Genomic DNA, 24,508 nt, shown 5'->3' on the forward strand with positions numbered 1-24,508 from the left:
GCGACTCTACAGATCCATGTGAACTAAATCAAATGCAATCTAATGCAACAGTTCAATGAATCCTACCTCAGTGAAGGTTATAGTGTTCAGTTTTTGTTTGGTCCTGTTTTAGAGTGGTGTTTCGGCTTCATGGTTATTTTGGTGGACTGCATTTGTTTTATCCAGGTGAAACTAGTAAACTGGCAACTGAATGTATTTTGTATTTTTAACAAAACTCCTCTTTGCGCCACAGGACCGAAACACACAATCCTGAGGTTTGCTGTGAAGTTCTTTCCTCCGGACCATGCCCAGCTACTGGAGGAGCTAACCAGGTGAGCTCCTTTCCACATAATTTAACTCCTTATTTTTATACCTATGTCAAGTTCATACTGGAGTTGGCATTAAAATGTGCTTTTATTTACATTGTGTCAAAGTGAATAACTTCAATTGTGGCTGAAAGTGATTGCCGAAGCATAAATGAGAATATGCCTCGGTTCCCAGATGATTTATTCCCTCCTCTGCTTTGTGTTGTGTCATGGCTGCCATGTTTCTGATTTAGCCCTCGGGAGATTAGCGTGGAGCTAATGATTTTCTGGTTTCTGTTTCCTCGACGTGGAGCAGACTCATGACTTGTATGTTTTCACAGTCAGAGTTGATAAATAATAGGCATACAGACAGTAATGTCCCTCTGACACGCCTATGTTAGTGTTAAGCTTGGTTAAGACCTCAAAAAGCATATTTTAGATGTTTTTTCCTAAGAAAGCGGGCCTTCCTCCAGCAGGAGGTCGGGGAGCAGCGCTATGCATTTGGAATCACAGTTTCATCATGTCCACTGATGAAATACTTTGTATCCATGGACCTCTGACTTTTGGGTGTGCACTGGTTCACTCATTTGTAGTTTCAACTAATGCTTAATTATAATGACTTATTCTTTAACCCTATTGATATACTTTTTATTAAGACTATATCAGTTCTTGCTCTGGCTTGAATCCAAGAGAAGCAGCACTGTACCACAAGAGTCAGTAAATCTAGACTTTACTCAACTTATTAATTACTGAATCAGAAATGTGCACCTGGCTTAACTTCTTTTGGAGGTCTTGTGTGAACTTAAAAGAACCAGTGTAGATTATATAGAATCAGAAATGTAATTCAGTCGCAGCAACTCCCCTTGGATGTCCTGTTTGAATTCAGCAGTGCACGGTGTTTCTAATTGACTTTCATTTGATCTCGCTCCAGCGCTGGAAACCACCACCACGTCTCCTCTTATTGAATCTGTGAAAACTGTTTGCGTGTGTGTCCAGGTACCTGTTTGCCCTCCAGATCAAACAGGATGTTTCCTGTGGCCGTCTGACCTGCAATGACACCAGTGCCGCGCTGATGGTCTCCCATATTATCCAGTGTAAGTTCCTCGTGGCTGCTTCCTCATTTAACTCAAGAGTCGACTGATCAGATAACTGTCTTTGAAGACGCACTATGCTTTTTTTTCTCACACGGAGCTTATCATCAAATGTTGGCATATAGCACACTGCGCACACCATCGCAAATTGATTATCTGTGTGTTGCTATGGATACCTTTATGAGTCTTGCAGAACTGCTTCAGAACAGCCTCGCACATCGTGGTAGAAAATACTGAGCATTCTCATAACCTGACATTTCTGAGCCACAGTCTGATCCCCAGAAGAAAAGCAAAGACAACACGCATGATGTTTGTGTCTACCGTATATCTAAAGTAGACAATAAACAAAAGAGTAAATAAAGTCTATTCACACAAGGAAATGTCTTTCAGTGTAGAAGTGTTCATCCCAGTAGAGCTCAGAGAAATGGTGAATCTGTGCCAAGGAGCATTTAATCTATTCTGGTGGCCTTTGAAAGGGACATATCATGAAAAATGTGTTTTCTGCAGTGCCTAATTGTGAAATAGAACAACCCAGTCAGTTTTTTGTCAGCTGCCTTAGATCAGAAAGCATGTCATATGTCACTTGCAGGCTCATTAAAAATATACTGCCCACGACTTGAGACCTACTGTACCTTTGCAAAGCTACGTCATATTTTTCCAAGCCAATAAGAGCAGACTGGGCTTTTTTGGGAGTGAGAAAACGATGTGTTTTTGAACACTAAAGCATGTAAATGTGTTCTACTAGAATCAAAAAATATGTATGAACCTGAAAATGAGCATGATATGTCTCCTTTAATGTTGTTTTTTTACTTTAATTTGGCACACGTCATTATTTTGTAGCAGGTTTTTCTACAATAAAATTAACTTTCTTTCTTTTCCTCACTCTTCAGCTGAGATTGGGGACTTTGAGGAGAGCCAATGCCGGTCACACCTCCTCAACAACAACTACATCCCAGAACAAATGCCCCTGATTGACAAGATCATGGAGTTTCACTCAAAGAATATGTGAGTTTCTGCAACTGGAGTATTGTGAGGTGTGCAAACATCTTTAAATAAGGCATTTTCTTTGATGCAGTCATAGTTTATTTGTAGCTCTCTTCATAACATCACCGAAACCATGGCTGAAAAACAACTATTCTCTTCACCATTGAACAGGATCAGTTGATTCAGTACTTGTGTGTGTCCCGCCGTAGTTTTATTATACAGGTAACACTGACTTTTTAAGAGCTTATTCTTACTGGTCTGATGCACGAGTTTGTGCGAGGTGAAATATCAGCCTCAAGTTTCAGAGAGGTTGCTGCTGCTGGGAGTATATTATTGGAAGCTTTCCAAATCTCCTCCCACCATCCTCCCTCAAAACGTCCTCATCAGCACACGTATTTGAATCCGAGCATTGCCAACCCTTGTCTCACCTATACGTGACAGTGGGCCATGCCAGAGGTGGACACACAGTTGGCAGCTGCTACACGAAAGGAGCTCCATTAGCTTTGACTGCTCTTTTTCACCTGCCCTTTTTCCAACCAAGGCTTTTTTTTTATAGTTGATAACTGTAACTGCAGTTCTCTTGGCTGGGTGCCATGCAGAGTTAAGTCTCTTATTAAGTACCACACAGGAAACAGGAAGGCTTATGCACTGATAAGAATTAGGAAAGTTTGTTAGTATTTGCAACCCTTCCCCCCCCCCCCCCCAACCTTCCACCACTGCTCCCAAAACTCAGATTAAACACTAGAAACCTGGATCCACTCAGACTTGGTCTTTTCACCTCAATTAGTGAGACACACAGCAGGACGATAAGCTGGGATTTAATTTATTTGTCCAAAAAGTTGCTGAAAGGATAATGAATACTACAGTGTGCACTTAAAACCTGCAAGTAAGATTAGTTCTTTTAATGTAGCTGTGTCACCCTCCCTGCTATAGTCCTTTAAAACAAATACATACTTGTGTACAATACCAATACATACATTTATGGATAAGTTAACTATGATTCTGTTTTATTCTATATGTTTCCTACATTCATATACCTCTATGTATATTTCTTCAACAAATCTCATGAAAAGACTCATAATAATAACCAATAATGAGCTAGTCGAACACTCAGTACTTGCTGACTCTCTGCCCTTTCTATGGCTCTCAGTTCCCAGTTACTCCTACACATGAATCTTTCAAAAAAGAACATTTTAAGAAGGCTTAGTGATTTACTAACACAGATGGGCACTGTAGTTTATTGCAAATGTGATGGAAACTTACTTAAATAGTGCATTTCTTGAGGACTATTTTCAGCTGTGGATTACTACACATGTGGTGCTCAAGGGAGTATTTACAGCAGCAGGATGGTCTGTATAGAATTAACTCAAATAAACTAAAGTGCGCACATTCACGGTAACGAAGACACATGTGCAGCAGTGGCTTATTTGCTTATTTACTACACAAAAACTGTTATTAGTGGCATGCATTGTTTGTCGATTTTTATCTTTTCATGGGATTATTTGTCAAAAAGGATAATATAAAACATCGCCAGCCTTAGTCTCTAACTTGTAACTGTTGTGTTTTGTGTTGCTAGAGGTCAAACACCAGCAGAATCAGACTATCAGTTACTAGAAGTGGCGCGCAGGTTGGAGATGTATGGGATTCGCTTCCACCCTGCCAAGGATCGTGAGGGCACGAGGCTAAGCCTGGCTGTGGCGCACACTGGTGTCCTGGTCCTTCAGGTCAGTCACACAAGTTTCTAGGTCGACGCGTGGTGTGTTAAGGGTGGTTGGTGTAATAAGTCGTCTGCATGGTACCGATGGGATGAAAACTTGTGGGTCATTTGTGCTTCAGAAGATATGTTCAGTGGTAAAAATGTTATGTCTTTTTTTTATAGCTTGAGATATAAAAGTTATTTTCCATCACTGTAGGGGCACGCAAAGATTAATGCCTTCAACTGGTCTAAAGTGCGTAAACTGAGCTTCAAAAGGAAACGCTTCCTCATCAAGCTGAGGCCAGATCTAAATGTAAGTGAATTGTACAGTGTAATATAGAAAATCCATCATCAAAAATCGTGTTTGGTGGTGTAAGTTATGTTTTTGTGTGTACCCCAGAGTTCATATCAGGACAGTCTGGAGTTTTTGATGGGCAGCAGGGATTGCTGTAAAGTCTTCTGGAAGATCTGTGTCGAGTACCACGCCTTCTTCCGCCTCTTTGAGGAACCGAAGCCCAAGCCCAAACCTGTGCTCTTCACACGAGGCTCCTCCTTCAGATTCAGGTAAGTTTGCATCGTAAAGCTGCTCTATGAATCTCAAGACTGCGGCCACACAACGCTGTCTCCGCATCGCTTAACGGTCTACTACAGCTCTCCAAGAGTTATCATCTCTCCTCCACTTGTCTCTGCAGCGGGCGCACACAGAAGCAGGTGATTGATTATGTGAGGGAGTCTGAGTTTAAAAAGATCCCGTTTGAAAGGTAAAGGCTGCGACATTTTTGACACATTTGGTCGAGGCGAGGGCGCTCAGAGTGTGTAACGCTGACCTTCAACATCCTGTCTGACAGGAAACACAGTCGGGTCCAACAACACAATATCCGCCTGTCGCCGTTGCCTTGTCCACGCCACCATGAAGTGCCAACAGAAGTGAGTGACTCAGTGTTTTTAGTGCATTTACAGCAGATAATTATCTGCGTCGTTTGTCACATAAGAATCGTATTATGGTCATTATATTGTGCTTCCATTCACACAACAAAAAGCCTCAATAGTACTTTTTCTTGAATATTGATCAATACATTACACTCAATACATGCCTGGTCAGACACTTGTGAATGAGATGAAAACTATTTTGATTGATAAACGTTGATAAACGCTGTAGGACAGTGTCTGAGCCTGCCACGGTGCACAAACGGCTGTCAAACCTCCTGTTGAAGTCCTATTCAGAGATGAAGTCACACCTCTGGTCACTGCAGTTCATACTAAAAAAATAGAAGGACGTCTTAGATCGCAAAGGTTCACTGCCCTTGTCAGGTTTACAATTCAATTTTCAATTCAATTTTATTTCTATAGCCCAATATCACACATTTTCCTCAGAGGGCTTTACAATCTGCACGGCATAAGACATCCTCTGTCCTTGGACCCTAACATCGGAAAAAGGAAAAACTCTTTAACCTTTACATATCGCCTAGGGGTCTTCTTTTGCTAGAGTATTGCTACATTTATTGGCACATTACCACCACTAATTGTCGATCAGCAGGAATGTGTATTCTGCCTCCCCCGTGCACATATGCTTGTACATGTGGATCCTCTGGGCATGCTAGAATTAAAACAGCTCCACATGGCCCTACAGGTGGTCAAAAACTCTCCAGGCTACCTTCAAGTCAGATAGAATTCATTAAAAACACCATTAACAATCAAATCAAACGTAGTAAAAATAATTATACTCTTGAAATGTTTTAATTGTCTGCCTTTGTCTATTTCTGTCAGAGTGGCGCTCCCGCAGAGAGAGTAGACTCTCCCTCTCGGCGTCATTGGAAGGAGTCGGTGTTGGTGAGTGCAGAAGACCCCTCTGCCTCGAGGACAACCAGGGCCAGCCCGTCTCACCAGAGAAACGGCCATGAGGACAGAACGGGATCTGATTCCAGGACCGAGGAGACAAGAGGCTCGACACGACAGACCCACCCAGAACATCTGAGTAAAGGTCCAGCATCTCAGACTGCTAAAGGCAACAGCTCTTCCATCCCCTTCACTGACTGCAGTGATGTAGGTAGTGAATATAACCAGGCTATACGGTTGAATCACAGTCATAGGGAGCAGCCCATGCTCCGCTGTGGGTCTGGCTCTGGAAGCATAAACGGGGCTCTGCAGGAGCAGTTTCTTGGTAGGGTGAGGTTCAGGGAGTCCCCTTCCTCCTCTAAGCAATCGCTCAACGTGAGCCTTGACTTGGACGAGTCCCTCAAGCAGTCACACCAAAAGGTTGACCAGACTCCTGTCCATGGTGCAATGGTGGACCTCAGTGCCCAATATAGAGAGAGGCATAGCAGCAGCCATCTCACAGCCCCACATATGGGTTCAAGGAGTGGGATCACCAGTCCTGCCATGGACAATTATCAATCAAGCTCCCTCAGTTACGCTGAGCAGAACGGCTTCAGCTCTGCTCCCCCTCACTGCGAGGACGGCACATACTCCTCAGTCCCAAGCCGCTCTCCTCACTTACAAAAGAGCCACAAAGTGCGTCACCACTCTGAGACAGACCCAAACCAGGGGACGTCCTCCCCAGGGCAAGAATCGCATCCTGTCCTCTCTCGGGCTGACCGTATGGCTGCTCTTGAGCGTCGCATGGTGGCCAATGGTCTGTCGGTAGCGGGCAGGTCCAAGGCCAGTCCAGGGCTGAAACGCTTAGGGCAGGCTGGTGTCACACACGTGGGCCCGGTTCACATGAATGACTGCTCCACTACCAGTGGTTCAGAGTCCAGTGAGTCTGAGATGGAGACTAACGGCAGCCCACTGATGGTTGGTAATCCAGTGGAGGCTAACTCCACTTCCCCTATACCCAGGAACAAGTTTTCCTTTGGCAGCCTCCAGCTAGATGAGGAGGCAGATGAGGATGGATGCCATGTCTTCAGTGATGAGGAGGGTGGACAGATTTTCAGCTGTTAGTGCAAAGACCGCTTCAAACCATCTCCACAGGAGAGTTTAAAGGGTTTAGTTTGGGTCCAGATGGTGTAAGAAAGCAGGGTTCAGTGGGTGACAGATTATTTCGGTCAGAGGACGACTCAAATCTCCTCACACTCCATGTTCACCGTTAAGCACAGCGGTACCTACTAGTAGCTCTTTTTGAGCCCAGCATCAGACTCTTTTTTTTTTTTCATCAGGAGGCGAGATTTCAAGAAGGAAGGAATATGTTCAGGGTTTTCTTATTTGTTACACTGAGGAGGTTTATCTATCAGCCGCCCAGTTCTTTGATTGTATTAACACATCTCTTCAGAAATACACAAGTGCCATGTTAGGATTTGAACAGCTACTAAAAACTGCAGAGACTTCAGGGAATTAGTGGCTCTGTTCTTGTCCGTTTCGAACTTGAGAAAGATCGAAGGAAAATGTATTGTTACAGTTGCACTTTTTTAAAAATTCTCTCCATTCATTGTACATTTAGAACAAGGTCTACCGCAGCGTGAGTCGTTCAGTTTCTAGGTCTCAGATGCCTTATGACTTCCCATATCATTTCATTATTGTCTACAGACATTTCTGTTTTCTGTTAGATTGATTAAGTTGGTATAATGTGGCACATTACACACTTTGCACTCATTATCGTGGTACATCCACGGCTCCTAAAAGACTTTGTCGACATTTATTGGTACTCTTGATGCTACATCTGGCTTGGATCTGTTGTGAGAGTAGTAAGTTCTGTATAAAGGTGGAGTTAATATGAATTAATATACTGCAAATACCAGTGTGAACACCTGATAGATATTCAATAGTGTTTATGTTTACACTACCTGCTGCTCTTTACAAACTTGAAACAGAAACGTCATGTTTTATTCACATAGCTGGTAGGAATTGGCAGCAGATAAAACAGTAAATATAAGCTCCCAATACCTTTTGTATATCATTCTAATTGTGTTAGAGCGGCAGTGGCTTGGTCATTGTCTGTTGCAGCCATACTTTTTGCCACTCCACAACAGTTTATGGCTCTTATGCTCACCATTGACATCCCCCTCTGCGCTTGACTCATGCTCGAGTGTCTCTCTCTCTCAGTGAGTTGGTATCAAGCTCAACCCCACAACAGCCATAGTGTCAACAAAATCTACACTAGTTTCCAAATATTGCAAAGGTCTCAGTCTTCTTAACAAAATGGCACTGCACTTTTATTTATTGACCACTTTTCCAGATTTCTTTTTCACTTCTGCCCTCATGTTTGTTTGTGTTTGTTGATGATCTTTATGTCACATTTCTGTTTCTTTCTTTTATTTCTTTGTCCGATGTACGCACTCTGTCTGTCAGCACGAAACTGTCAAATCTTTTCTGTTTTGTTTTGTTGCATGTGAACCTGTTTTGTCGCGCTCACTACAGTCTTGTGTGGTGGAAAGAGGCAAGATTACCAGAATCTGGGTTACCTTCCCTGCAATGATCCAGCTCATGGATAATTATTCCAGAGCCGATAGAACGTCAGCTCGAGGATGACGGCATCTTGGGGAAATATAGGAAATTAGAAGCAGGTTTTAGTAATCCTGTATGTGTGAAAGGCAGTTCATGGGCAACACCTCAAAGCATCCAGTCTCTTGGCTCATCCATCACTGTCGGGCTGCTTTTGTGCTCCCAGACCTTTTTAGCATTGACGTCAAGCAGCATAATGAGATTTTGTTGTTGTATTTGGATCAGGATCGATCTCTTTTCTTTATGAGCCATTTCAATTACAGATGTGTTTTGGATTTCTAAATTATCATTATATATTGTTATTCAACATGGACATGATAAGACTCCAATAGGCACCCCAGTAGCCTGCTTCAAAGATGCTTGAAATAGATTACTACAGCACAATGAAAGAGAACATGTGTTTATTTGTGGGAGTAACTGGATCACTGCAGTGTGAGGAAACCCTCTCTGGTGCACAAAGCTCTCACGCACACCTGGAATGACATTCTGCCACACGGAAACTAAGTCATTTGGATCAGATTGAAAATACCAGTACGTGAATTTGGTCCAAATCATCACACGTGTTGGTTCGGCTTCAGGTCCCAGGTCTGTGGGGGAGACGTGTTTTTCAACCTTCTTCAGGGTGTTTTACCAGTGCATGCTGTGCTCCACCAGATCCAGGCTCTGTCTGCCCTCTGCATGTACTGAATGTCCTGTAATATACAGCTAGTGCTCTGCAGTCACTTCACTGCAATTTCACAATTTAGTACAACAGACTGGAGAATGTGATGTTAGAGCAGATTTTATGACGAGGAAATCATGCAGTGTGATTTGCTACTGAATTTAATATACAGTATTTTTTTACAGCTCACCGTTTCACTATTTCAAGTACATCGATGTTAAACTTTAGTTGCATTCATGGACTGAATAAAGCACAATGTTTTCTCATTACCAACTGACTTTTAAAGGACGGCAATAACAAAATCATAAAAGGTCACAAAGGCTGTTTATTTGAACATTCATAAAGATCTGTTTTATATTTAATGTTAGGTAAACTCTTGAGGACTGCATGAGTTCACACTTCTTTTACTACACTTTCCCTTCAGTGTCACCTGGCTTTGACCTTTTAATGCTGCTTTTCTCAAGACTTATATTAATTTAACAATGTATGTTATGTTCTTTTAGAGTCAATAAAGATGACCTTTATGACATGAGGTTTTTCCAAATCTTCTTTTTGAGACCCCGGTTAGTTGCTGTCTGCTGCTCATTGTAGATTCCCTCTTCACTCTCCCTGTAGTTTTGTAGTGTTGGCGGATAGCTGTGTCCATGCCGTTTCTTTCTATTCTCACTTGTAACAATCTTGTAGACGTGTACTGTGGTTTCCACTCCTTCCCTCCGTAGAGGTCATAGTAGAGTCGTGCTGGTTCGTGTGCGTGTAATCACTGTTGTGTTTGTGTCGAGACACCAGAGGACAGCAGAGAAAGGTGGGCAAGTTGCAGCTAAAACATAGTAAGTAAGCTCAGTGAACATTGTCAGTATGGATGACACTAAGCGAGCTGTTCCTCTTGATCATCCTTTGGTATGTGTCTCGGCTCGCGTATTGATTGCAGGAAGACTGCCGGAGATGTCTGGACTGTGGAATGAGTCATGGCTGATGTCTCAATCATACAGGCAGAGCAGAGCAAGACTCTGGTCCTGGGTCAGACTGTTTTTGTTAATACTTCAGATTGTTTGGTGTAGCCTGCATAGTCTCACAAGGGGCTGTGTTTGCCATGTTGGATTATGAAACGCTGGAAAGTGTAATTCATATAACAATGTCGCCAGAGTGTCTGTGGAATTAGACTTTTTTAATTTCTCGATTAATTGATTCAGTATTTATTCTACAAAATGTCCAAAAATAATGAAAAAAGTCCAAGGTGACTTCTTTTTTGTCCAACCAATGATTAAAAAATCCAAAGATATTCATTTACATGTTTATATATAAGAGAAAATCGACAAGTCCTCTGATTTTAGAAGTTTGAAATTAGATTTTTACAATAGTGGCTGTTAAATTTTCTGATGATCCTTTTATACAGCAAATCAACTACTTTGCTGTGTTTTTATGTCACTGACTTCATATTAATTCTCTCAGTGACCCAAACTCCACCCATCTGAGACAAAAAGCTAAGAATATATCAGATTTCCTGTTGTGTTTTCGTGTCTATTTGAATGACTTAACTTTTGTATTTTCTCCCCTCACTTTGGTTGCTGATCCCGTGCAGGAGTGGTGCCCAACAGCCCTCACCTGTCTGCGTCCTCTGATCACTCGCATGGCATGGTCAATGGTCAGAAGTCCCTGGAGCTGTGCGGTCACAGTCCCGACGGCCGACAACTGTCCCCCCTCACCAGCCCGCTGCTGTACGACGCCGGCTGCGTTCGCACTGACGATGAGGACGAGGTTCGAAGGAAGGTTTGTGATTTATTGGTACTTCTGTTGATAAAAGCAATAATAAATCGCTTCAATGAGGTTTTTTTTACTAAACTTGTGCTACAAAGCCAGTGTCACATACTTAAAATATCACTGGATCCAGATTACCTGTCCTAAATAACTCTCCGCAGGGACTGAAGCTGAGTGTTTTCCTATAAGTCTACTCAGAGAAATAGGTTACACAGGCACTACACCAGCCAGACTTGCTTATAGCTGGATGGTTAATTTGTTCTCGCTCACAGTCTCCTCTCTGTTGTGATCTCTTTGCAGAGGTTCCCAACAGATCGGGCCTACTTTATCGCCAAGGAGCTGTTGACCACAGAAAGGACGTATCTGAAGGACCTGGAGGTGGTGACTGTGGTAAGAAACGAATGAAAAAGTCTATTCGCCAACATGCTGCTCCACTGTTTTGTTTTTTTCCTGCACTGTCCTCTGGGGAGAAAACATTGATTATTCCGGTTATCTGCTCAACTGCGGAGCGCCCGCCAAAACACAGACACAGGCAGTGACACAGGGATACTTTGGCAGATGCGGTTTCATTTCTTATTCATTCCCCACACCCGCGCTCTGAAATGCATTTATCTCTCTCACTCAAGGCTGTGAATACTAAACTGAGTTTGTATTTAAAGAGATGGATAGATTCAGCCGCATGTTCCCTCTACATGTGACTCCCCATTCCAGTCTCTTCTGTTAAATTACTCTGGCTGGGTACAAGCATGGACTTTGATTTGACAGTTTCTCAAAGGAAATGCAGCAGAAAACAGGATATTAAACGTACGCTACACAGCTCCTTCAACAGCGAACGAGGAGGATGTTCTCACTAGGCCGTACTGAAGCTCCGCTGTTGTCTGATTCACCGCAGGAGAAAATGCATGACTCCTTTTCACTGGCGTTTTTAAAGGCTGCAGCTTTTCCTGTCATGTGATTTTCAGAGAAGCCTTTCACACGTCTCATAAATATTTGGGTTGGCTCGTGTCCTCGTTCTTTTTACAGCTGTGTGTGTGTGTGCCATGTCTCTCTTCCCATGCACTGGTTGGTCCTGCTGTTTGGGGTGAAGTCATCCGAACAACAGCTGGCCCTTCTTCTCAAGCCCTTCTAGAAACACTCATGTTTGCCTAAAGACCCACTTTCCTTTCCCATCACGTCAGCCTAATAACGCTATTTTCATGCGCCCTTGTGGCAAAACACACAACATGCAATGTTTGACTTCCCTCTGACTTAACGGAGCGATAGTGATAAGAGTGTTTGGGTGTTGCTCTTCCATTAGGGACGGTACAAGACTGAAGTGTAACAGCAGATAAAGGTCTTTTGGTGGTATCCTGGGAAAATCTTCATTAACACATTATATGAAGAGTCTTTGCTTGTGAGAAACTTGAGACCAGAAAATCAGGACACGCGTTAACTGATATCATCGAGAGATTACCATAGCAGTGCAATTTCATCCATGATTTGTCCAATCTTACAGTTTTTGCATATCATCCAAGTGAGCTTTGTTACATGGTTGCTTTATCGGAACCAGAAAATGATCCACCAGCACTCAAAAATATGTTTTGCTAATTGTTACTTTACGTGAATGTTTGACTTTGACAAGTGTGATGTGGCAGTTTGAAACCTCTGATGCACACACGCTGAGAATTGGAGTGAAGTATCTAGCAGTAAACATTTGCATGGATACATATTCTGGATTCTGGATATGTCATTGAGGGACAAGGAGTAGAATTATTCCCTTTACTTTTTTAGTATTTTTCTTTTTCTTAAAGCATGTCTGAAAGACATCCTCTACCTTTTTATGTGGATGTCCGATCAGTGTTGATGTAAATGTAGTCGATTGAAGCAATAAAATCCCCAGTGTGTGCTACATTGACCCAAAAAGCTGTTTTTCCTCCATCCAGCAGCGTCACTTGACGTGGGGGTAATATAGTTGGGTGCAAGGAAAATCTACAGGCTGCTTCAGCTTGTACTTCTAGTCTCTAGTCTAGTCCAGGGGGCTGCATGTTGCATGTTCTAGATGCTTGTATTGGAGACTAGCTTTGTTTCCAACAGCACAAATGGCATCCTAAATCCCAGCGAAGAGGATATTATGGATGAGGATACATTCATTTTACAGTTTCTGGGCTGACTCGAATATTCAAACGTATTTACAGTGTTTGAGCCGCAGCAATGCATCAGTGAGAGGCCGCGGCTGCATTAGCCGTGAAACAGGATGTTTTCCCTTTTTAATGTAAAACAAAATAGTATCTTTCTTGAATGTGTGTGCATTTGTGATGTCAGTCTTTCCAGAGTGCTGTAGGACAAGACGAGGCGACTCCAGACTCTCTGAAGAACACCGTCCTCTCTGCCTTCGAGCCTCTGCACAAGTTCCACGAAGGTTTTCTCAGGGAGGTGGAGCAGAGGCTGGCTCTGTGGTGAGACTATTTCACTTCACTTCCAAAAAAAAAAAAAAAAGAAGGTCCCTGTAGGGTTCAGAACCTGTCCAGTGAGGTGGTGGTTTGGTTGTAACCCAATTTAACCACAATTCCCCCTTTATATTAATGAGATGTATTGGCGTTTAGTCTGAGAGGGCAACCCGGCGCCTTCAGATGACCCGAGGAACTATCATCTCCATGGAAACAGTCGTGCTGCACCATGGCCGGCCTTCTCTTGCCTTTGGGTTTCTGCTGTCTGATCACACACACACACACACACACACACACACACACACACACACACACACACACACACACAGATATGCAGGCAGTGATGCATTAAGCCCTCATGTCAGAATTTATGGCCATGAACTACAGACATGAAGCGTTTTTATTTCAAAGGCTATTTCGGCTGCACATTGTTAGACCTCTGAGTTAAAGCTGAGAGTGATGTTACAGTCAACTCTGCTGATAAGAATCACATTCAAATGTAGATGCAAATGATAAAGCAATGCACGTGTCGCTTTTTTTTTGTTTTTGCTTTGCATACTCAAATATTACGGTGGAGATGTACCTTTTGTAGTTGTGAGCATGATTAGAAAGGTGTCATAGATTAGGAAGTATGTGTTTTACAGTGCGGATATTTTCTCGAGTGACTGCTAAAATACTGTCCCAAAATAATAAGATATTCTGAATGAATCCTGTGATGGCAGCCCATTAACTCCTGCACCTTGGGTGGAGGAAGTAATGCTCAAGGGAGACACCTGCTGGTGGATCTTTTTCTCCAACTTGCATAAGCTATAGCTCGTCTGAATCATCAATGAGCTTTAAGTGCTTTTGCGTAGAGCGTAATTCACGGTCTGCCAATGGCTCCATAATGTTTTAGAGATTGAAAAAAAAACATGCACATGTTTATCTGTTTTAGGGAGGGACGCTCCAATGCTCACATAAAAGGAGACAACCAGCGCATTGGAGATGTCATGCTGAAGAACCTTCAAGGTTTGAAGGTGAGGCGCCACTCTTGCACATCTGTAATTACAGTAATGAATTTAATACTCATTTATGTGTGCCATATTCCAACTTAATCCATAGCCCCTGACAGCAAACCTGCATAAACAGTCTGAAGTTCTGTTGGAGCTGGAGAAGGCATGCAGGGCATCCCGCAGGTTGGAGGGTCTCTGCAGGGACTTTGAGCTGCAAAAGGTCTGCTATGTCCCCCTCAACGTCTTCATTCTGCGGCCTCTGCACCGCCTCAGTCACTACAAGCAGATCCTGGAGCGCCTGTGCAAACATTATCCAGCTACCCATGTGGATTTCAGGGACTGCAGAGGTACTACGCTCAGGCCCAGTGTTCAAAGAGGCACATTTAGAGGTCTTCTGGTGCTGTAGAATAATCTCAACAGTCTATCTCCAATAATCTCTTGCCCCTGGTTGGTCTGCAGCTGCTCTGGCAGATGTGTCCGAGGTGGTGGAGCAGCTCCAGGGAAGCCTTATCAAGATGGAGAACTTCCAGAAGCTTCTGGAGCTGAAGAAGGATTTGATTGGCCTTGACAATCTTGTTGTTCCTGGTCGGGTGAGTTTTTTTCCAAGTGAGGCTTGGAAGAATGGACTGGCAAAGCTTTTAAATTCTCTACAAACACCGTGTAAAGTATGTGTCTAAATAATATATGCATGCCTTTTGTTGTGTCCTCTTTCTCAGGAGTTTATCAGGTTAGGCTGCCTCAGCAAACTGTCTGGAAAAGGCCTCCAGCAACGAATGTTTTTCCTGGTAACACCCACTTTCTTTTTGGATCAGGTCATATCACTAATCAAACTATTTAGTGGAGGGATCTCATCCTTTCCAGCTATACATCGCTCAGATGGTGTTGGCAGATGTCGTACTACTACTGAAGTTAATTTAGAGAAAGAATACCACATGTTGCTCAGAACATTAGAAAATGTAGAAGTGTGCATGTGTGGTGGAGCCTTGTGGTGGGCTGTTGAACAATTTATATTCAATCTTTTCTTTGTGCTTGTTATGACAAGTGGTTTGCACGATACACATTCAGTTTAGTCATTTTAAACAAAAGACAACCCTCAATGGTATTTAGTTTGAAAGAGCGATAGTTTACTTTTTCCACTTTCTAACTCCCTGCCTCTCTAAATAGTTCAACGACGTCATTTTGTACACGAGTCGAGGGATGATGGCGAACAATCAGTTCAAAGTGCACGGCCAGCTGCTGCTCCATGGCATGACAGTAAGTGCTGTTTCTCTCAATTGAACACAAAGTGCGTCAAACGGCTGTCACCAGTTTGTCATTACTGAAGATAAGCCGCCTCATTGGAACAGCTGTACTGTAGCTCTTTCAACGTCTTACCCCACCACACACACACACACACACACACACACACACTATCAGGACAACTACGCGTCCTTCTCTCTCAATTCCTTTTCAACATCCCTCCCTTCGTCTCTCCCTTTCTGTCTATTTTTGGTCTTCGCTGTCCTAGATACCGCTGCTCTCTCATGTTTTTTTCTGTGTTCGTATTCCAGATCAGAGAGAGTGAAGATGAGTGGGGTGTGCCTCATGCCTTCACATTGGTTGGACAGCAGCAGTCTGTGGTGGTGGCAGCAAGGTAAGAACAGCTGTCTTAAGTGCATCTTGTACCTGGACCTAAAATTAACCCAAAGTGAAGTGTGGCCTGTCTTCTTCTGGAGTGTCGTGATTTTGGTGTGGAGACATTTGAGAATCGTTACATGAACTCTCGTAAGATGCAGTTAAGCTCTCAAAAAGAAGACTTGACAGACTTGTAGAAAAACAAAGACATACACATCAGCAACTGCGTAATTTCCACCTAGAATCTTTTTTATTTTTTATCACCCTCACTTTACAAAATCTCTGTAAATACAGTCTTTTTGTCCAGGTGTCGTCCTCCAGACAAAAGAAAGACCTGATAAAAATGCTGATACTCTCATCAAGGTTGCTTCCATGTAGTCACCTTGAGCTTACAGCAATAAAGCTTCTCTGCACATTTTAATACTGTAATAAGTTCTATATCATAATAAGTTATGATATAGAAATGTTGTAATCATAGTTTTAATTACAGAAAAACAAAACAAAAATTCAAAAAGCATGTTATTGGGGTTTAAAAAACAATATTTAATCAATATTTGTATTAATAAATAGTCAATATTCTCCTAAAAAGATGCCAGAATTGAGCATTTATCAAAGAAAAGGCACTAAATATCTTACGTAGTGAAGATGCAAATGCAATATGTATGTATATGTATGTAAGACCATATGTATAAAGTGTGAGTGTCATCTATTATATAATTTCTATCACTCAATCTCAATAACCAATTTATTAATAATGTGTTAACTGCTAGATTGATATAAACATATATAAATGCCGGAAATACAATTCACATCTTTCCTTTTTTTTTTCTTACGCCATATGTTCTTGATTGTTAACTTTGCCACTTTTCTCACTGTGACAAAGATGAAAGATAACTACTCTCCTGCCTTCAAACTAACGTTTGGGGAGCCAGTTTCCATGAAAGAGCAGATGGTGTCTTCGTGTCTTTTAAGGAAAATTTGGCAGGACACCTGGACTAACATGGATCCAACTTCTGACATTCTTGTTCACTGGACTATTTCTAACCAGCAGGCCTTCCTGCAGGGACTAATAATAGGACATGCTGAGCATTTAATCCGTGTGTGTGTGCTTTTCACTCTAGTTCACTAATGGAGATGGAGAAGTGGATGGACGACATACAGCTGGCGATAGAGATGGTGAAAACCAGCAATGGGCCTTCATCTGACCCTCTGACCAGCAGTCTGATAGACATCAGTAAGTTACTGCATAAACATACAGTTGCGTATAAAGGATACAAATAAACAGTGGACACACACAAACTGTCAGAAAATTCATTTTGAGTAAAAAAACCCTCCGACGGAAGTCCCAGATACACAAGACTATGTGTTAATTTGTGAATAATCTGACATTGTCTGTGCTTTAGCGCCCTTCTCCCCTCATCACCCTACTCATTGTCTAGCAGTAACAACCTCCTGACTTTCCCAGAATGCCCTGAGGACTCCTCGGCGGAGGCGGAGTCTGAGGACGACATAATGGCGTCGCTCACCTCGCTGGAGAGGCCCACCCCTCACCGTGGTAACACCATGGTGCACGTGTGCTGGCACAGGAACACCAGTGTGTCCATGGTGGACTTTAGCATAGCTGTGGAGGTACCGGCCAAACCTCAGCACTCAACCCTCAGACCTGCCTCTCCTCTCCTGCTTCGCTGTTCTCTTTCTCTGTGTCTGAGTGTGCTGTATCTTAGTTTGCTTTGGTTATCTCCCACAGGGAACAGTATCCTCCTGCGTTGCACTCTATCATCGAAATATTTCTTTAAAACATTTCTTTTTTTTAAAATATTAAGCTAATTAAATCAAATCCGGCTCATTCTTTTCGCTGTTTATTTTTCAAAATAAAAAGTCAAAGTACTGAAGTAAGATAATAGATAATGAGTACCTCGTTCACTTTCTCCATAGTTTTCTTCTTCCTTTCAGTAACTGATATTTTCTAACCTGTGCTCATTGCAAGCGGATAGCAAAACAGCACTACTAATGGACAAGAACTTCACATGGTAGCTTCAAACTCATCTGCTCCTGGAAACTGAAAATTAAGAATTGTATCCATTTTGTTCGAGCTATTTTCATATTTAGATACATGTTTATTTGAAGCTGTTTATTTGCTCTTTTTGCAGCTTCAGTGTGGATACTGTTCCCTCTTTTGGCTAACAGTAGCCCGCGTGACGTGCTAATCTAAACCCAAACTGTGGCTTTCCTGTGTGGTTCTGTCCTTTTTCTCCTCCCCTGGCACTTGAAGCGTCTGATCGTCTATAAATAGAGAGAGAGAGCAGTACGTAGATGTGCCAAACGTCCTCATCTCACACCAACAGAACGGATCCTGTTTTGCCCTGATCTAGTTCTGCTCTTCCTCTGTAGTTGTAACAACGTCCTCTTCACAGCTTTGCCTGGACACACTGTCGTCGGCCTTCGTGTTTATCCCTGCCACTGCATGCCTGTGTTTCACCTACTTAGTCTCTGTGTTTCTGTCCTTCCCTCCCTGTCTGTTTTTTTCTCTCTCTCTGTCTCTCTCTCTTTTCCACATGCGTCTGTGCGTTCCTCCGTGGTAGAGGAACCTAGTCCAGTCAATGAGAATAAGGCCCCCCTGGTGGGGCCCCCCAGTGGCCAGGGACCAGTGCCTCTGTCTGTTATCTGCTGGTACCGTGTTCAGAGCCTCTCCTTTAGTGAATCCTGCAGGAGTCTAGAGGTAAAGGAGCCAGGCAGACAGGAGAGGCCCTGTGTATGTGTTTACTTCAACAAGAAGCAGTTGCTGTGGCGCCTCATGTCTTACAGATCAGTGACGCATCATTTAATTTGACTGAAACTTGATTCAAGATCTGAACTGAAACTCACGATAGAACAACTATGACCATTAAACATAATCTAACAGAAGGGCCAAACAATATTTTATAGTTACTTTAACTTTTAAATGATTAGATAATAAACACATTAAAGGTACTTAACGACAGGAGATTTACAGTTCACTGTATGCAGAAGTGCACATATCATAGAGGACCAAGATCAACAATATGTGCATTCCAATACCCATACTACCATACTATTTAGTATGCCAAAAAAAGATTTGAGTATGTCTCAATACATAGTATGTCAAATGCAGTATCCCAAAAATACTGCATCTAGTCGCATTTTGCAGTATGCAAACCAGCATGCTTTTCTGGCAGTGCACGTGTTCATTGTAATGAATGATATCAGTGCAACAGTGTGGCTCATAAATGTGTTTTTAATAGTTTTTGAACAATAATGGAGGTCTATGGCACATAGGAATAAGCTATATCAGGCTTTTGGGTTTGGGCTTTTTATGTCTATTTGTTAACAATAACAAACATATAGAATACCACCAGATATATCCTTTAATTTTATTAATCCTTCTACATTATAGTCGAAAATCTAAGAACTGTAGATCATCAGTGGTATTATAATGTGTATGAATTTATGTAATTTTAGATGTAAAACTTGCTTTTTGTCACAGAATCAGCTGTCTGGAAACTTACTGCGGAAGTTCAAGAACAGCAACGGCTGGCAGAAGCTCTGGGTGGTCTTCACCAACTTCAGCCTGTTTTTCTACAAGTCTCACCAGGTGATGAACATTTGCTCTCAGCTTTGTTTGTCCAGCGAACACATCTCATCTCAGCCTCTCCCACGTTCGTTCCCTCCTCACTCTGTTGTGTTTACCCTCCTCTGGGCTTAAAGGCATCACATCTCTGTGTAGAATGTCAAATCGTTGTGCCATGATCGAGGCTTACAGGCTTTCCCATGCAGGTTTCTTTTTAATCTCTCTTCTTCACACTGAAACTTTTTGTGATAGACAAACTAATTATCAAGAACCAATGACTCCTCTGTTTAATTATAGGCTCTAAAAGTCAGAGACTAAGTAGATTTTAAAACGGCACAAATCATGTGTAATAAATTACTACCTAAAAGTATTGTGAAGTAGTTTAAAATATGAGAAAGTCAGCATGACAATAGATAAATATCCATGTTTTAGAAAACAAAAGTTAAGCACTGATACAAAAGATCATTATACTGTATTTCTGTTAAAGGGCATGAGTTAGAGTTGAAGTTGGCAACTGAACCTGTGTAGCACACTTTGACTTTAATTTGATAAACAAATGTAGAAATGTATGATCAAAAGGACATGTCAGTATTTAGGGTTTTTGGGTTTGTGTAAAATGTTGACTGATGTTACTGTCAAACTGTTTTATATAAAGTGCTTTAGTCTGGAGAACATCTTTCAGTGGTGGGAAGTAACTAATTAATTTTACTCATGCACTGTACTTAACTACAACTTTGAGATAGATATTTTTACTACATTTATCAGACAGTTGTAGTTACTGGTTACTTTACAAATTAAGATTTTACTTATTGGCTTGTGACCCCTTTGTAATAAATCAGTGTATAGTTGGAGACACATTCCAAAAAATGAAAACAAATTTATGTTGCAAAACGTAGTTTTTTTTCTTCTTTGTACTCTTGTGAATCACTTCATGACGGCTCAGATTTATCTTGTGACCCTCAGAGGGGGCCCGATCCTCAGGTTGGAAACCACTGGATTGAAATAGCTAACTGTAAATATAGTAGTTAAAACTAGCTCCACTTCTACCATCTACAACTGTTTAATGCTTCTTATTGATGGATCAGTATTAATCTAATACGGGGCAAATTTCAAGAGCGAGTACTGCCACTCTTGAATCGTTTGCTGATAATACATCTGTATTTTTACTTAAATTGTAGATGTAAATTATTTTAAAGGCAGGACTTTTACTTTTATGAGAGTATTTTGTTTGTATTTTGTCATTTTTACTAAGTAAAGGATACTTCTTCCACCACTGACTATGTTGCATGTTTTTCTGCTGTACCATTTTGTTGGGAGCAGTTACCTGTGTATTTGTTTTTCTTTTATTCCAAATAGTTTGTGTAATTATTAACAGACCAAAATAAGTGTTCATTGTAATTCAATGTCACGTTTTTTTCCCCTCAGGATGATTATCCGTTGGCCAGCCTTCCCCTGCTGGGTTACTCGGTCACCATCCCCTCAGACTCTGAAAACATCCACAAGGAATACGTCTTCAAACTGCATTTTAAGTCCCACGTCTACTATTTCAGATCGGAGAGCGAATACACTTTTGAGAGGTACAGTGTAATCATTCAGATGCACAATTACTTGATGTATTTGCAGTTTTGTTGAGTCCCGGTGATCAGAGGACTGATTAACAAGCTTTCTTCTGCCCGCAGGTGGATGGAGGTCATCCGCAGTGTCACAGTCCCCTCCAGCAGCGCTCGTGTCCTAAACAGCAAAGAGTCCCATCTTCACTGAAGTCGGCTCATCTTGTTTCCACACACCTCCTTCAGGTGGCATCAGTCCTTCCTGTCCCCCCCCCCCCCCCCCCCAAGACTCTTTGCTTTTCTTTTCTACACATATCTGGGACATTTGTACATGTGTCCATGCACATTTGGTGCTTTTTAATGCTTTAATGGTGACATGTCCGCTGGTTTAGACTGCATCAGAGACTGCATTTTTTTTGGCATTTTTACTCTCAACTCTGAAACCTCTTTTTAAGGATGTCATTTTATACTGTTTTCTAATGGTCTGAACTACTTCCTATCTTTCTGGTTTTACATGTTGTCATTGGTTGTTTATAGATATTCAGCATTCTTTCTTAGATGGTTAAACTATCACTACATTGTCAAAACGTTTTTGTCTACTCTCTCATCTTATTGAAAACTGCTGCTTTGAAAATGTCCTGCAAATTCAGTGCCAAACTGGTTTATATCAATGTCCTGGACTTTTAAAATGTTGTTACATTGGGGATGAGGAGTGTCTCCTTATACTGAACACCATGACATTTTAAATCATGTTAAAACAGGCCACCCTTTAACTGTCAATGCTCTATTCAATACTGGTCCAGCACAATGTGTTCTTGTTAAAAACATAAGTGATGAAAATATTTTGTTGTATTATTATCATTACCCCAGGATTGATCACAATGTGGCCATGGGTAGCTGCCATCACAGATTAATGCCATTTCAATTCAAATTAATATTATATTCGCAGAACTTTATTATATGAATACTTCTCAAACTGTTTTGCTTTTTTTTTTTTTTTTTTTTTATTAACTAAAGTTCCCCTTCAGCTGTATGAGAAAGTGTGAGACTTGTTCACAATCATGGTATTATGAAGGTGGGTGTCATTGAAAGCTTTATGTGTAAAAGAAAATAGAAACTTTCAGTTCCAAGCGCCGTTGCCCTCACTGAACTAGGCTGCCTCCTGTATACAGAGATCTTTTCATGGGTCTAAATGAATGGAAATATGCATTTGACAGGGTTTAGCAGTGAAGCAAATGAAATAGAAAACCTTAGTTCTGCTTACAATTGCAGCTGGGTTTTCTTTTCTTTTCTTTCAAACAACAGAGAGCTCTTTGGAAATGAAAGCAATAAAAAAAAAAAAAAAACTTATTCAAACTTAGATTTGTGTTATTTGTGTTTTTGTTGAAGGTCAAGAGGCTGGAGTGAAGTTTTCTCTCGGAGAATATCAGTGCATATACAGCAAGGCAGCTCTTCAGTGTGTTTACAGCTGTGACCTATAGATGGCATCATTGATTAAGACTTTCAGTTTGTTCAAGTCATAACCACAGTGCCTGTAAATGTCACATTCTTTATATTAATGTATCGTAAATACAAGCAATAGAAAGCCTTGTTTTGTTCTGTGCAGCGACTGTAATCACTCCAAAATATTTCATATAATTTAAAAATTCTTAATTTAGCTCTGTATGACAACATGGAGGTCAGATCATGGACCATTATGCAGAAACAGTCATAAAAAATGATGATGTAATTTACTAATATCTAACCAGATTACATAGATAATAGTCTGTAACACTTGTGTTCCTCAGTTTCATTTTAGACGGTCTGAAAGTCATGTTCACCCTCTATTAGAAGACCAAATGTGAGAAATATGAAGATATTATTGACAAAGAGTGATGTAAAAATATGTATAAGAAAATAGTGTATTTTAGGTACCACGTCCTCTCACTAAATGAATCTGCAGAGATCTGTGAGTGTGTGGAGACGTACATAGTTCATTGGAACGTAAACAAGAAAAGAGCTACAGTGAGTAATTGTTATAACAAGTGTCAGGGAACCAGCTTCTATCTGGTTATTCTTTGAAAGTGTTTTCCAGTGTAGTTTGAGTACAATAGGTTTTCAAGTTTAGAAGGGACACATGTAACACTCTAAGAGCATGCTCCCAACAGTTGTGATTTTTGTGGTGGTGGGAAACTATTGGTTAGGGCATTTAGCCTGTTTAAGAGCTTGCAGTCCAAAGTCCAGACCCAGCAGCTCACACACACACACACACACAGTGGGCAGGCCTTTAAACCGGTAAGGGGCGGAGTGCGCTGAGGAGGCAACCAGATTATACACCTCCTGTCTGGCGATGGACGGCCAATGAGACACTTCTCAAGAGGATTCTTTATTATGACAACAATAAATCCGATGGAAGAAGACAGAGCGGCACCGAGACACTGCAGCGCGCGTTGACTTTTAAAAGCGAAAAGTATGAGATCGAGAAGTGCGAGTGAATCAGCAGCCACACCACAACATGACCAAGCTTCACACTCGCGGTGTTCACTAACGGGGATCATCGGAGAAACGGACACACCAGTGATGGTTTCCCTCTAAACCTCGCCCGTATAACTCGTGGATTGAACGGTCGTTGATGCACAGTGGCGCGCAACGATGTCTACTGCAGCGCACCCGGAGACCAGGAGATTTACGCGGGGTCTGGGTAAACCTGGCACCGCGGCTGAACTCAGGCAAAGTGTCTCTGAGGTGGTGAGGACGTCCGTGCTAGTTGTAAGTAGACCACACACACCTTAATACCTCCTCCTCCACCTTAACACCACCGCGGTCATTGTCCTCATGCCTGGTTAAACCTTTGTGAACCTGAGAATTACCTGCTTTTACAAATACTTTAAGCAAAAGCTCTGCTGACTTTAGATCAGCTGGGTGGGTGAGCACATGTGGGCTTTCTGGGGGAAAAGTATGGCATGTGTGAAAGAGAGTGATTCGGAGTGAATGAATGAAGGCGTGTGACTGGCAGAGTGATATTTAAAAAGGGGGTGGTTTGCACATTATGAAAATCCCTTGAAACTGTCTTTTACTTGCCCGTGTATATACAGGACATTTAATGCCTTTTTGTGTGCATTGATAATTGCCACAACGTTTTTAAAGTCCTTCACTTTCATCCTCACCCAGCTGACTTTAGACCAGCTGGGTGGGTGCACATTTGGGCGTTCTGGGTTAAGAATTAAAGGTCATATTATGAATTATGACAGATTGATTCGAAGTGAACGAATGGAGAGATTTTGTAAAATTGTAGGTAAACTATCGCATACACTCTATAGCCCAATACAACTATCTCTATTGCTTGCATTTTATTGTGCATTTACTTTTATTTGTGTGCTGTTGTTGGAAAACTTCACTTCCACACACACTTGTTTCATTTATTCTAAGTGTCTTAGTTCCTGGAAAGTCTGT

General features: G+C 41.7%; 2 protein-coding genes across 2 annotated transcripts in view; both read left to right on the forward strand.

The window, feature by feature from the left end:
* Window positions 1–21,287, forward strand: part of LOC142962830 (FERM, ARHGEF and pleckstrin domain-containing protein 1) — a 43,642-nt gene extending 22,355 nt beyond the window's left edge. The window contains exons 4-26 of the mRNA XM_076103491.1: window positions 233–311; window positions 1,281–1,378; window positions 2,266–2,380; window positions 3,936–4,083; window positions 4,273–4,368; window positions 4,456–4,619; window positions 4,748–4,816; window positions 4,904–4,982; window positions 5,823–6,036; window positions 10,733–10,920; window positions 11,209–11,298; window positions 13,210–13,343; window positions 14,269–14,350; window positions 14,436–14,673; window positions 14,786–14,916; window positions 15,043–15,111; window positions 15,491–15,580; window positions 15,877–15,959; window positions 17,062–17,174; window positions 17,406–17,569; window positions 19,443–19,550; window positions 20,952–21,103; window positions 21,206–21,287. Of these exons, the coding sequence (XP_075959606.1) occupies window positions 233–311; window positions 1,281–1,378; window positions 2,266–2,380; window positions 3,936–4,083; window positions 4,273–4,368; window positions 4,456–4,619; window positions 4,748–4,816; window positions 4,904–4,982; window positions 5,823–6,036; window positions 10,733–10,920; window positions 11,209–11,298; window positions 13,210–13,343; window positions 14,269–14,350; window positions 14,436–14,673; window positions 14,786–14,916; window positions 15,043–15,111; window positions 15,491–15,580; window positions 15,877–15,959; window positions 17,062–17,174; window positions 17,406–17,569; window positions 19,443–19,550; window positions 20,952–21,103; window positions 21,206–21,287 (2,786 nt within the window). The remainder of the gene's footprint in view (window positions 1–232; window positions 312–1,280; window positions 1,379–2,265; window positions 2,381–3,935; window positions 4,084–4,272; window positions 4,369–4,455; window positions 4,620–4,747; window positions 4,817–4,903; window positions 4,983–5,822; window positions 6,037–10,732; window positions 10,921–11,208; window positions 11,299–13,209; window positions 13,344–14,268; window positions 14,351–14,435; window positions 14,674–14,785; window positions 14,917–15,042; window positions 15,112–15,490; window positions 15,581–15,876; window positions 15,960–17,061; window positions 17,175–17,405; window positions 17,570–19,442; window positions 19,551–20,951; window positions 21,104–21,205) is intronic.
* A 2,420-nt stretch (window positions 21,288–23,707) lies between these two features.
* LOC142967706 (dedicator of cytokinesis protein 9) overlaps window positions 23,708–24,508 on the forward strand; it is a 71,531-nt gene continuing 70,730 nt past the window's right edge. The window contains exon 1 of the mRNA XM_076107202.1: window positions 23,708–23,824. Coding sequence (XP_075963317.1) covers window positions 23,708–23,824 — 117 coding nt within the window. The remainder of the gene's footprint in view (window positions 23,825–24,508) is intronic.

Source organism: Anarhichas minor, unplaced genomic scaffold (genome assembly GCF_050575085.1).
Source record: "Anarhichas minor isolate MPS153535 unplaced genomic scaffold, ASM5057508v1 ptg000004l, whole genome shotgun sequence".
In the NCBI taxonomy this organism is placed as follows: Eukaryota; Metazoa; Chordata; class Actinopteri; order Perciformes; family Anarhichadidae; genus Anarhichas; species Anarhichas minor.